General features: G+C 43.8%; 1 protein-coding gene and 1 pseudogene across 1 annotated transcript; one reads left to right on the top strand and one right to left on the bottom strand.

Annotated features, from left to right (window-relative positions):
* Nucleotides 1–486: 486 nt before the first annotated feature.
* On the bottom strand, nt 487–1,777 carry LOC105465774 (keratin, type I cytoskeletal 18 pseudogene; annotated as a pseudogene).
* Nucleotides 1,778–4,904: 3,127 nt separating this feature from the next.
* Nucleotides 4,905–6,942, top strand: CALHM6 (calcium homeostasis modulator family member 6). Its single transcript, XM_011713915.2, has 2 exons — nt 4,905–5,628; nt 6,448–6,942. Exons 1-2 carry the CDS (start codon nt 5,104–5,106, stop codon nt 6,868–6,870), a joined length of 948 nt encoding a protein of 315 aa, XP_011712217.2. The 5' UTR covers nt 4,905–5,103; the 3' UTR covers nt 6,871–6,942.
* The last annotated feature ends 3,224 nt before the right edge of the window (nt 6,943–10,166 follow it).

Consider the following 10,166-nt stretch of genomic DNA (forward strand, 5'->3'; position numbering starts at 1 on the left):
CTGGCATTTCTTCTTGCACATGTTACCTATGATATTTGAATCCTAATTTGATTTTACTCCTTTTGGAAGGTCTTGGGGCCAAGACTAATGTTGTATTAGAATCTAGCAGTCATATTCCAAGCAGGGTCATGCCATTAGTCTGCATTCTTATGAAAGCTGCAGAGAACAATGTTTGAGAACTAGCACACATGAAGACAAATGCAAGACACTTTCAGATTCACAGTGGGTATGTGCATTTCCTTTCAAGAAGTTTCTTTTCCAAGAAATGCTCTGTGGTTTCTGAAACCCATTCCTGACATTGAAAATGATAGTGCTGAAAAACAAAGTACTACAGTTAAAGGAAACCAAAGAGAACCCATAACCATTGGCTTTACACTGTGCTTAATGTGAGACTCAACTACTCATTTATTTATTTATTTATTTATTTTCACCTCTGAACTTTTTATTGGCCTCCTGCTCCCCAAAGGGTCCCCTACTTCTGCTGGCTTAATACCTCAGAACTTTGGTATCATTGGTCTCAGACACCACTTTGCCAACCACTATCTGGCAGATGGTGGTCTTTTGGATGGTTTGCATGGAGTTGCTGCTGTCCAGGGCATCACCAAGACTGAAGTCCTCACCATCTTCCAGCAGGCATTGGCAGGTGGTGATCTCAGCCTCCAGCTTGACCTTGATGTCCAGCAGGGCCTCGTATTCCTGGGCCTAGCACTGTCCCTCTGCCTGGGTCTGTGCCAGCTCTGACTCCAGGTGCATCAGGTCCCATGGGGCTGCTCCATCTGCAGGGCATAGCGGCATCCACCTCCCTCAGGCTGCTCTCCAAGCTGGCCTTCAGATTTCTCATGGAGTCTAGGTCGATCTCCAAGGACTGGACTATATGTCTCAGCTCTGTGAGTGTCATCTCAGCAGCTCCAATCTCGGTGGACTGCATGGTGACCACTGTGGTGCTCTCCTCAATCTGCTGAGACCAGTACTTGTCCAGCTTCTCTCAGTTCTTCCCAGACAACTTGTCATATTGGGCCCGGATGTCTGCCATGATCTTGGCAAGATCCTGAGATTTGGGGGCTTCTACCTCCACGGTCAGCCCAGAGCTGGCAGTCTCGGCTTGTAGGCCTTTTACATCCTTTTCGCGGTTGGTTCTTCATGAAGAACAGCTCCTTTCTGAGAGCTTCGATCTCTGTCTCCAGCTGCAGTTGAGTGACATTGGTGTCATCAGTGACTTTGTGGACCCCATGGATGTCACTCACCACAGACTGGCACATGGCCAGCTCTGTCTCATACTTGACACTGAAGTCATCAGCAGCAAGACAGGCACTGCTGATCTGCAGAACGATGCGGGCATTGTCCACAGTATTTGCGCAGATTTGAGCCCTCAGGTCCTGATGGTCGTGAAGTAATGGCTCCAGTCTCTGGTCTGGGGTCCCTTCTTCTCCAGGTGCTCCTGGATTTTACTCTCCAGCTTCCAGTTCTCAGTCTCCAGGCTCCTCACTCTGTCCAGGTAGGAGACCAGACAGTCATTCAGGCTTTGCATGGTCTCCTTCTCATTCTGGATGCCTCCTATTCCTGCCACACCCCTGGCCATCCCCACGGCCAGGCCCCCAGATCCCATGCCGCCCCAGAAGCTGGTGGAACGGGACACAGAGATCCAGGAACCAGAGCCCCTGGTGCCTGCATAGACACTGGCCACATTGCTCACCAGCCGGACGATGAAGCTGGGTGCCTGGACAGAGCCCAGGGAATGGTAGTTGGTGGAAAAGGCGGAGCAAGTGGTGAAGCTCATGCTGTCCAGGGAGGAGAGCAAGAGGACAGGATTCAGGCTTTGCTGACGACATTCTACTACTCATTTCTTAACAGCTAAAGCAAATCACAGCCTTTCAAAAGTGTAAAGACGTTTAAAATATTATTTAGTCAACCTCTCCACACCATTAGGGTGTTAGTCAATTTCCACTAAGGGCTGAACTTCTGAGCAATATCCTCTCAGAACAGAGCTGGGTATGGAGGGCTGGGAATCTTCAATAGACCAAGAGCTAGAACCAGTCAATCCAGTGGAGGTGGGAGTGGATGGCAAGGTACTAGACTCAAAGCCAGATGCTGGGGAAACATTCAGGCTGGCAGGCAAATCCTGGACTCTCAATTATAGAAACGTGTACTAAGTTCTGAATGATCATTGCATCTGGGAGATTTGTGTTTAGGAGAGTACAAAAACAGCAAACCCAGGAAGGGGTGTTTAGAGACAGAAGCTCACAATGTCAGGATGCAGCTCAGCTTGTGATAAGTTTCAGAGGCAGAATTTCAGACTACATATTCTGGTCTATGAAGCACCTAAACCTGACCTTCCAACCTGCAGCTTTGGCCTCATGATGTGCCAACTTGCCTGTCATTCTCAATGCTCCCATCACTCTGGCCTTCTTTCCAACCAAGCTCCTTTGTACCCCAGACTCATTCAGATTAAATGTCATTTTCTCATAGAGGCTCTTTCAGGACACTCTCTAACTCCAATTTATCCTGTGCATAATCTTCAGAACCCTTTCTCTCCATTTACTATATCATCTCTACTATAAGTTCAAAGATGGCTGGATACCTGTGTCTTCTTCCTTGTTGTATCCAGCAATTCCAAGTACTTTTGATAGATACCTGACATGTTCTGAGTGTTTATTAAACATCTAAATGAATGACTGAATGAACAAATGAACTAATTAATAACTGGTCAACAAACGAATTAATCTATTTGGGGGAGGGGGCTGATAGATTAAAGTTTCTGTAAGTAAACATATTTCAAACAAATCATTGACTAAATAACAGAAGCCAGAGAAGAGAAGGTGATGGACTTCATTAGAGTCTTAATAAATGAAGGGAACAAAACCAGACCATAGGAATGAGGTGAAGGAGGAGATGGTGCTGATTAGATTGAGCCTTAGTGGATGATAAACTATTACAGCACAGTGGTAAAACCCTGGGATGGCTATCAGTAGGTAACCAGGAAAATGCCAGCCATCCCTCTTGGTTTGAGAGATGTGGGAGAATAAATTAATCTCACTCAAGAAGACAGAAGGGTGCATTTTTATTAGGTTTCAGTTAGAGGAGATTTGGATAAAGCCATCTGCACAAAGGTTGTGGATATACTGATGTTGGTGCATGATGGAATATGGGAAGGGTGGAGGAGAGAGGACACAATAGAGTATTATGGTAGAGGTGAAGAAGAGTGCAGCAGTAGGAGGAGAGTTACTCAAGGCACAAGGGAAGAAGTTTATCTTGGGAGATGAAAAATTACAAAGATAATGGTCATAGCAGAAGTGATTTGCTTCAAACATGCAACTTTGCTGCAAGTTGACAGGAAGCCTGGTAGTATCTGGTCTAAACTCAGAGAAGAGGGCTCCAACTTTCCTGCGTGACCATGAAGACCCTCATCTGGGGTTAGCCTCTAAACACACAGAAAAAGATATCTATTTACCACACCACTATGGAATGACAGCATTTGGCACTATGCTAGGCACCCTGCTGGTGGTGTTGGAGGGAGAGTAGTTAAGAAGGCAAGTTAGACTAAGAAAATAATAATAAATTTCTTGTCCCTTCTCTAACAATTCATTTGGTTCCACGGGCTACCTATTCTTCCCAGATAAAATAAGGCAAGCCTAGTGGATGGGCACCAATAAGAACCATTTCATTGTGAACTGCCCGCCCAAGCTCCATATCCAGATACCCTGCCTGTGGTGAAGCAGACAGCTAAGGTGTACACCAATTCTCTTAAGGTAGCAGAGTCATATTGAGTCACTTAATACTACCCACTGAATGGATCCACGGTTTAAAATTCAAAATTCAGTATTCATCAAGATTGTTAAGTTATGTACAATGCAATTATTTGTTGTCTATTCCTCAAATTGCATTGTAAGGGGTAAACTCTCACACTGAGCATTCATTTAACAGACATACCCTATAGGTAAAGACACTTTACATATGCTGCTCAATCTACTCATATCAATAATCTTGAAAAGTGGGCACTGTTATCCTTCTTTTACAAATAAGGATGCTGTGTCTCAGAGGGTCATACTTGTTAAATACACCACAGACACGATGTGCTTGACTTCAAACTCCATGTTCTTTCAAGCACACCTCAGCTCACTGTAACCTACTCTGGAGTCACACAGAGTAAGAGTCAATATCACAAAAGTGGTTACAGTGTTTGTGTCAGAACAATGCTGCCTTCAGAAAACTGAAGGTGGAGGAAACAACAACATTAGATAGATGTAGCTGCAGTTTGCAATTTTGGGTTCAACTAGTATTCTTTGAACAATCATGTATCCCCTTCTGTGCTGATCAGCTTGGTGGTCAGAGTCAGAATTTTACCCTCCTATAACACTGACCGTGTTATGACATACCTGAAAGAAAATGACATTGTATTGATGAGTAAATCAATACAGTATATTTGCTCTAATGCCCTGAAGGAGATCAGGTAGAGGAGAGAAGAGTCAGTGTGAACTAGGCTGGTGGTTCTGTCCAGGAGGGAGACGGAAAGCGTGCCGCACGTTATAGAAGTACCAGAACTTGAGCTGGACTTTGCTATGATTTAGCTTATGAAGGAGGAACCAGAAATTTGTCCTTGAATAATGTTTCCCGTAAGTAGTCAGTTTTTCGATAATTATTTGGTTTTACTGTGATCTGGCTTAGTGACTAGGGTGGCTGCAATAGAGGAAAATCTGGTATTTCCCAGTTTTGCCAACTGGTGGCTGTGGGTCAAGAAGGTAGTTTCCTGGTTCGTTGTCAGATTGGTGGTAACAAAGGAACAAGGTCAATCTTCTGTCAGAGTTCCTGAATTGGGGGAGGAAGATAACTGGTGCCTCTGCCTTTGGAACGGGGTGGGTGCCAGAGAGGTCAAGGGTCCAGGGGGTGTCTGTTTGCCTGGTTCTCTTCGTTAACCAGAACTGGTGTGGCTGAAATGAGAAAGTGAAACTTTAGGAAGGTCTGAGAAGCCCTCTTCCCTTTTAAAAGAGTTGCTTCTCGCAGAGTGGAAAGCCCCGGTCCCCAGTCCACCAAAACCATTTGACAAGCAGGACAGCGAAGAGGCAGAAGGATCAGGGCCTGTCCGCGACGTCCCGGGGGACGAGGCTCATGGAGAAGTTTCGGGCAGTGCTGGACCTGCACCTCAAGCACCACAGCGCCCTGGGCTACGGCCTGGTGACCCTGCTGACGGCGGGCGGGGAGCGCATTTTCTCCACCGTGGTGTTCCAGTGCCCGTGCAGCGCCGCCTGGAACCTGCCCTACGGCCTGGTCTTCTTGCTGGTGCCGGCGCTCGCGCTCTTCCTCTTGGGCTATGTGCTGAGCGCACGCACGTGGCGCCTGATCACCGGCTGCGGCTGCAGAGCCCGCGCGAGTTGCGGATCTGGGCTGCGCGGCTTCCTGGTGTGCGCGCAGCTCAGCGCGGCCGCCGCGCTCGCGCCCCTCACTTGGGTGGCCGTGGCGCTGCTCGGGGGCGCCTTTTACGAGTGCGCGGCCAGCGGGAGTGCGGTCTTAGCGCAGCGCCTGTGCCTCGACCGCGACCACAACTGCGCCGCGGAGCTGCCGCTGGTGCCCTGCCACGAGGCCAAGGCGTCGGACGTGCAGGACCTCCTGAAGGATCTGAAGGCTCAGTCGCAGGTCTGCCGCTGGCACTGGGGGCGTTTGGGGAGAGCCGAGGGGCCGAGATTTCGCTGGGCGTCTGGGGTGAGGGAAAAGTCGGTGACTTTTCTCCAGATATTCAATGCCTAAGAAAATCTAGAATGGCTCCTTGCATCTAATTTGCCGTCAAACGAATATCTAAATAAAACGCATGAAAAGGAGAAAAAAGCATTCCTGTAGTATCTGCCACTGTACATGAATCGTGGAAAGTGGGAGTGAGAGTGGGCACACCTACTCTGTGCCAGATATTGCGCTAGGCCCTTGACCGCCTGCATTATTTTTACGCCTCACAACAGCGGTTTTGCCATTACAAGTAATAGTTTCATATCTCCACTATATAGCGACTTCACTGAGTCTAAGTAGTTTGCCCAGTCAGTAGAAAGCAGAAGAATTGTTACAATTAAAGGCGTCTATACAATAAAATGGGTCTGTCTGGCTGTAAAGCCAGCACCCCACATTGCATCTGGACTTAGAAAGCTCAGAAGTTCTTTAAAATGAACACTTCTTTCCCAGGATTTGCAGAAGTTCCACGTTTTGAGTTCTAAGGGAGTGGTATGGGCTCCTCCCTGGGCAGAATCACAGTGCATAACTTGGACTAGAGTTGACCTTTCAAGCAAGCAGTTGTACTGGGGGTCGAGGGAGGTTACTGCGACACCTTACTCTTAAGGAATTAAGACCTAAAACTGTTGCTTGTTCATCGTCGTAACTGGAGAGTAGTTGAAGCTTTATCTGAGCATTTTTAAATTTCTTGTAAAAAAAAAAAAAAGTAACTAAATTACTATTTTGTGTTTTCTTAAGGTGTTGGGCTGGATCTTGATAGCAGCTGTTATCATCGTCCTTCTGATTTTTACATGTGTCAGCCGATGCCTGTCTCCAGTTAGTTTTCTGCAGCTGAAATTCTGGAAAATCTATTTGGAACAGGAGCAGCAGATCCTTAAAAGTAAAGCCACAGAGCATGCAACTGAATTGGCAAAAGAGAATGTTAAATGTTTCTTTGAGGGCTCCCATCCGAAAGAATGTAACACTCCGAGCGTTAAAGAGTGGCAGCAAATTTCATCACTGTATACTTTCAATCAGAAGGACCCGTACTACAGCATGTTGCACAAATATGTTAACAGAAAAGAGAAGACTCAGAGTATCAGGTCTACTGAAGGAGATACAGTGATTCCTGTTCTTGGCTTTGTAGATTCATCTAGTATAAACAGCACTCCTGGGTTATGACCTTCTGAATGAATAGAAAAAAAAGTCGTTTTGAATTATTGCTTTATGAAAAAATAAACATTGATATTTTTAGGACTGCTTTTTTTCTTCCAAATTGTGGAATTTTATATATGAAATTAAAATATAGAGCTTAACCTCTTTATAATATTATTTAAAACAAACAAACAAAAAAAGAAAATGATTCATCCAAAGTAAAAACTAGGACTAAAATAAGTCTTATATCCTTGTTCTAGAGTCCTTTTCAAATAAAAGACTTTTGGAGCAAAAACAGTGACAGAACAATTGAACTTCAGACATTTCTTTTAGGTTATCTGATGTTAATTTCAAGTTCATTTTCTTGCCTACAACATCTTGTTAGGAACTTTAAGATTATGGCATTCTAACTGGTTCTATAGCACAATGGATGGCACATTGGGCTTCTAGCCGAACCTGCTGTGGGCATTCAAAAATTAGAGCATTTTGTGACTCTAATGGGGTTACAATAATAAATTAATTATGAAAAGGAAAATAAACTTTTTAAAATATGGAATTAGAAAAAGTAGTTAAGAATTGCAGGCAACAACTGTTGTTTTTAGTTTATAGGATCAGAGGGAAAGTGTTAAAACTTATATGTTATGGTAAATTTAAAATAAACACAAAAGTAGAGAGGATGGTTTTATGAGCCTCCAAGTGTTGTTACGCAGCTTCAACAGAGTTGGGAAGTCAGATAAAACCAATACTATACAAATAATTGCAAATTGTGACCTGATTTAGATTAGGGGAGAAGAGATTTGGGGAAGCTTTTTAAAAACTGAATCCTGCAGGGTAGCAAGAACGAGCATTTCAGTCATTCTGAAAGTACACTGAGCATTTCAGTCATACAGATAAAACCAATACCATACAAACAAATGCAAATTGCGACCTGATTTAGATTAGGGGAGAAGGGATTTGGGGAAGCTTTTTAAAAACTGAATCCTGTAGGGTAGCAAGAAGGAGCATTTCAGTCATACTGAAGGAACAGTATGTGCAAAGACTAGGGTGAAAAAGATGTTAGCAGAGTTGGAAACCTGAAAGGCGACTGAAAAAATGAGCAAGGGACTGAGTGTGCAATGCCTGGAAACCAAGAGAAGGATTTTGGTTTTCATCATATGAGCATTTTAGGAAGACAGTTTGCTTTTCTTGAGAGAAAAGGAATGACATGGGAAGCAGGAGAGCCAGTGTAGAAGTAGAGAGACTAATTGGGAGGCCACTGCAGTGGAAATAGGTGGGAGTGAACTTGAACTGAGTGGATGGGGACCAAAATGGAAAAAGTAGATAGATTCAGGGTAGACTTTGTACATAGACGTGGCAGGATTTATTGATAGAAAGGCTCTAAAGATTTGGTGAGAGCAATTATATCTACAGATAAAATTCTGTAACTTTATAATGCCAGGACTTTTCAGCAATCCTTGTCTTCCATTAGCTTGTCACTCCTGTCCATTCCCCAAATTTATGGCTGTTTTCTGAATTTTAAAAAATGATATACAAAAACTTTATAAAATAATTGAGCACTGGTCTTATTTAGCCCTTTTTCCTCTTTTGGCAAACGCTTATGCTGGTTTCTGTTTACCTTGCCTGCATAAGGCCATTAAAGAGAACTAAGCTTCAGGGCAGAATATCCTGTTGTTGAGAGTCATGTGTAACAAGAAAGTTGGCAGCAGAAACAGCATGATCAGTTTTTTTTTTTTCATTCCCTAAAAGAATGCTTTTGAAAATCATATCCTGCCTACTTTCATTTTTACTTCCTTTATTTCATTTTCCAATTTCTTCTTCCTTTTTCTTCTGAGACAGGATCTCACTCTTACCCAGGCTGGAGTGTAGTGGCAAGATCTTGGCTCACTGCAAACCCTGCCTCCCTGGCTCAAGTGATCCTCCCACCTCAGCCTCCTGAGTAGCTGGGACCACAGGCATGTGCCACCATGCCCAGCTAATTTTTGTATTTTTTGTAGAAATAGGGTTTCTCCATGTTGCCCAGGCTGGTCTCGAACTCCTGGGCTCAAGTAATCTCCTCACCTCAGCCTCTCAAACTGCTGAGATAACAGATGTGAGCCACTGCGCCCAGCCTCCAATATCTTTTTGTACATTCTTCCCTTTCAAAACATTTTTTAATGTTGTATAACTTATACTTGCATCTTCAGTAGTAACATATTGTCTCTATTTTGTTGATTCATGTTCCACCTCCTCTTGCACAGTCTTTAATAATTATTGTGAAAATATATGTGCTTAAGAAAAAAATCGTAATGGTGGAGAATGGTGAGAAATAAAATAAAATTACCTCATTCCTTTGCAATATATTCTTCTCAGAAGTAGCCATGTATGAACTCTGTGTCTGCATAAACACTATGATAAATGTTGTTCTGTAACTTTTACACATAAAATATCATTATTCCATGTCATCATGTGACAATTTACTTCATTAAAAAAAATTGCCACGCCTGTAATCCCAGCACTTTGGGAGGCCGAGGCGGGTGGATCACGAGGTCAGGAGATCGAGACCATCCTGGCTAACACGGAGAAACCCCGTCTCTGCTAAAAATACAAAAAATTAGCCAGGCGTGGTGGCGGGTGCCTGTAGTCCCAGCTACTCAGGAGGCTGAGGCAGGAGAATGGCGTGAACCCGGGAGGCGGAGCTTGCAGTGAGCCAAGATCGCGCCACTGTACTCCAGCCTGGGCAACAGAGCGAGACTCCTTCTCAAAAAAAGAAAAATTGCTACATAGTATTTTACTGGTTAGTAGGATATTATCCCTTTTTTGTTAACCCCACCCACCAGCCCCCACACACATGCACATACATTCATAAAGTGTAGAAAGGTAAGCACGAAATTGTCAAATGTGGTCCCTTCTGAAGACTAAGATTGGTGCAGGAATTTTTTTAATTTCATGCACTTTTGATCTTTGGGGTTGTTGTAATGAATAATAAATATTAAATGTATAATTAGAAAAATTTTATAAGTAACGTTACTCTGGTGTAGAGTTTTACAGTCAACAAAGCAGTTTTGCATCTTTCATTTCATTTTCACAAGTTTCCAGGATACCCATGAAACACCTCACTCACATTTACAAACAATGAATCGAAAGTTAAAGAGGTTACATTATTAATCCAAAGTTACATGTCAATAAAGGCAAAACCAAAGGTACGGTACGGATGCTCCCCAGATGATGTAGTTTAATGTGGCTACTGGCTGTTTTTGTTACTGGCTCAGATTTTTCCCTTCCTAGCCCATGTGCGTTGTGGGCAGAAGAGATACGGATATCCTTAGTGACATTCAATATTTGAC

This window comes from Macaca nemestrina, chromosome 5 (genome assembly GCF_043159975.1).
Source record: "Macaca nemestrina isolate mMacNem1 chromosome 5, mMacNem.hap1, whole genome shotgun sequence".
Classification (NCBI taxonomy): domain Eukaryota; kingdom Metazoa; phylum Chordata; class Mammalia; order Primates; family Cercopithecidae; genus Macaca; species Macaca nemestrina.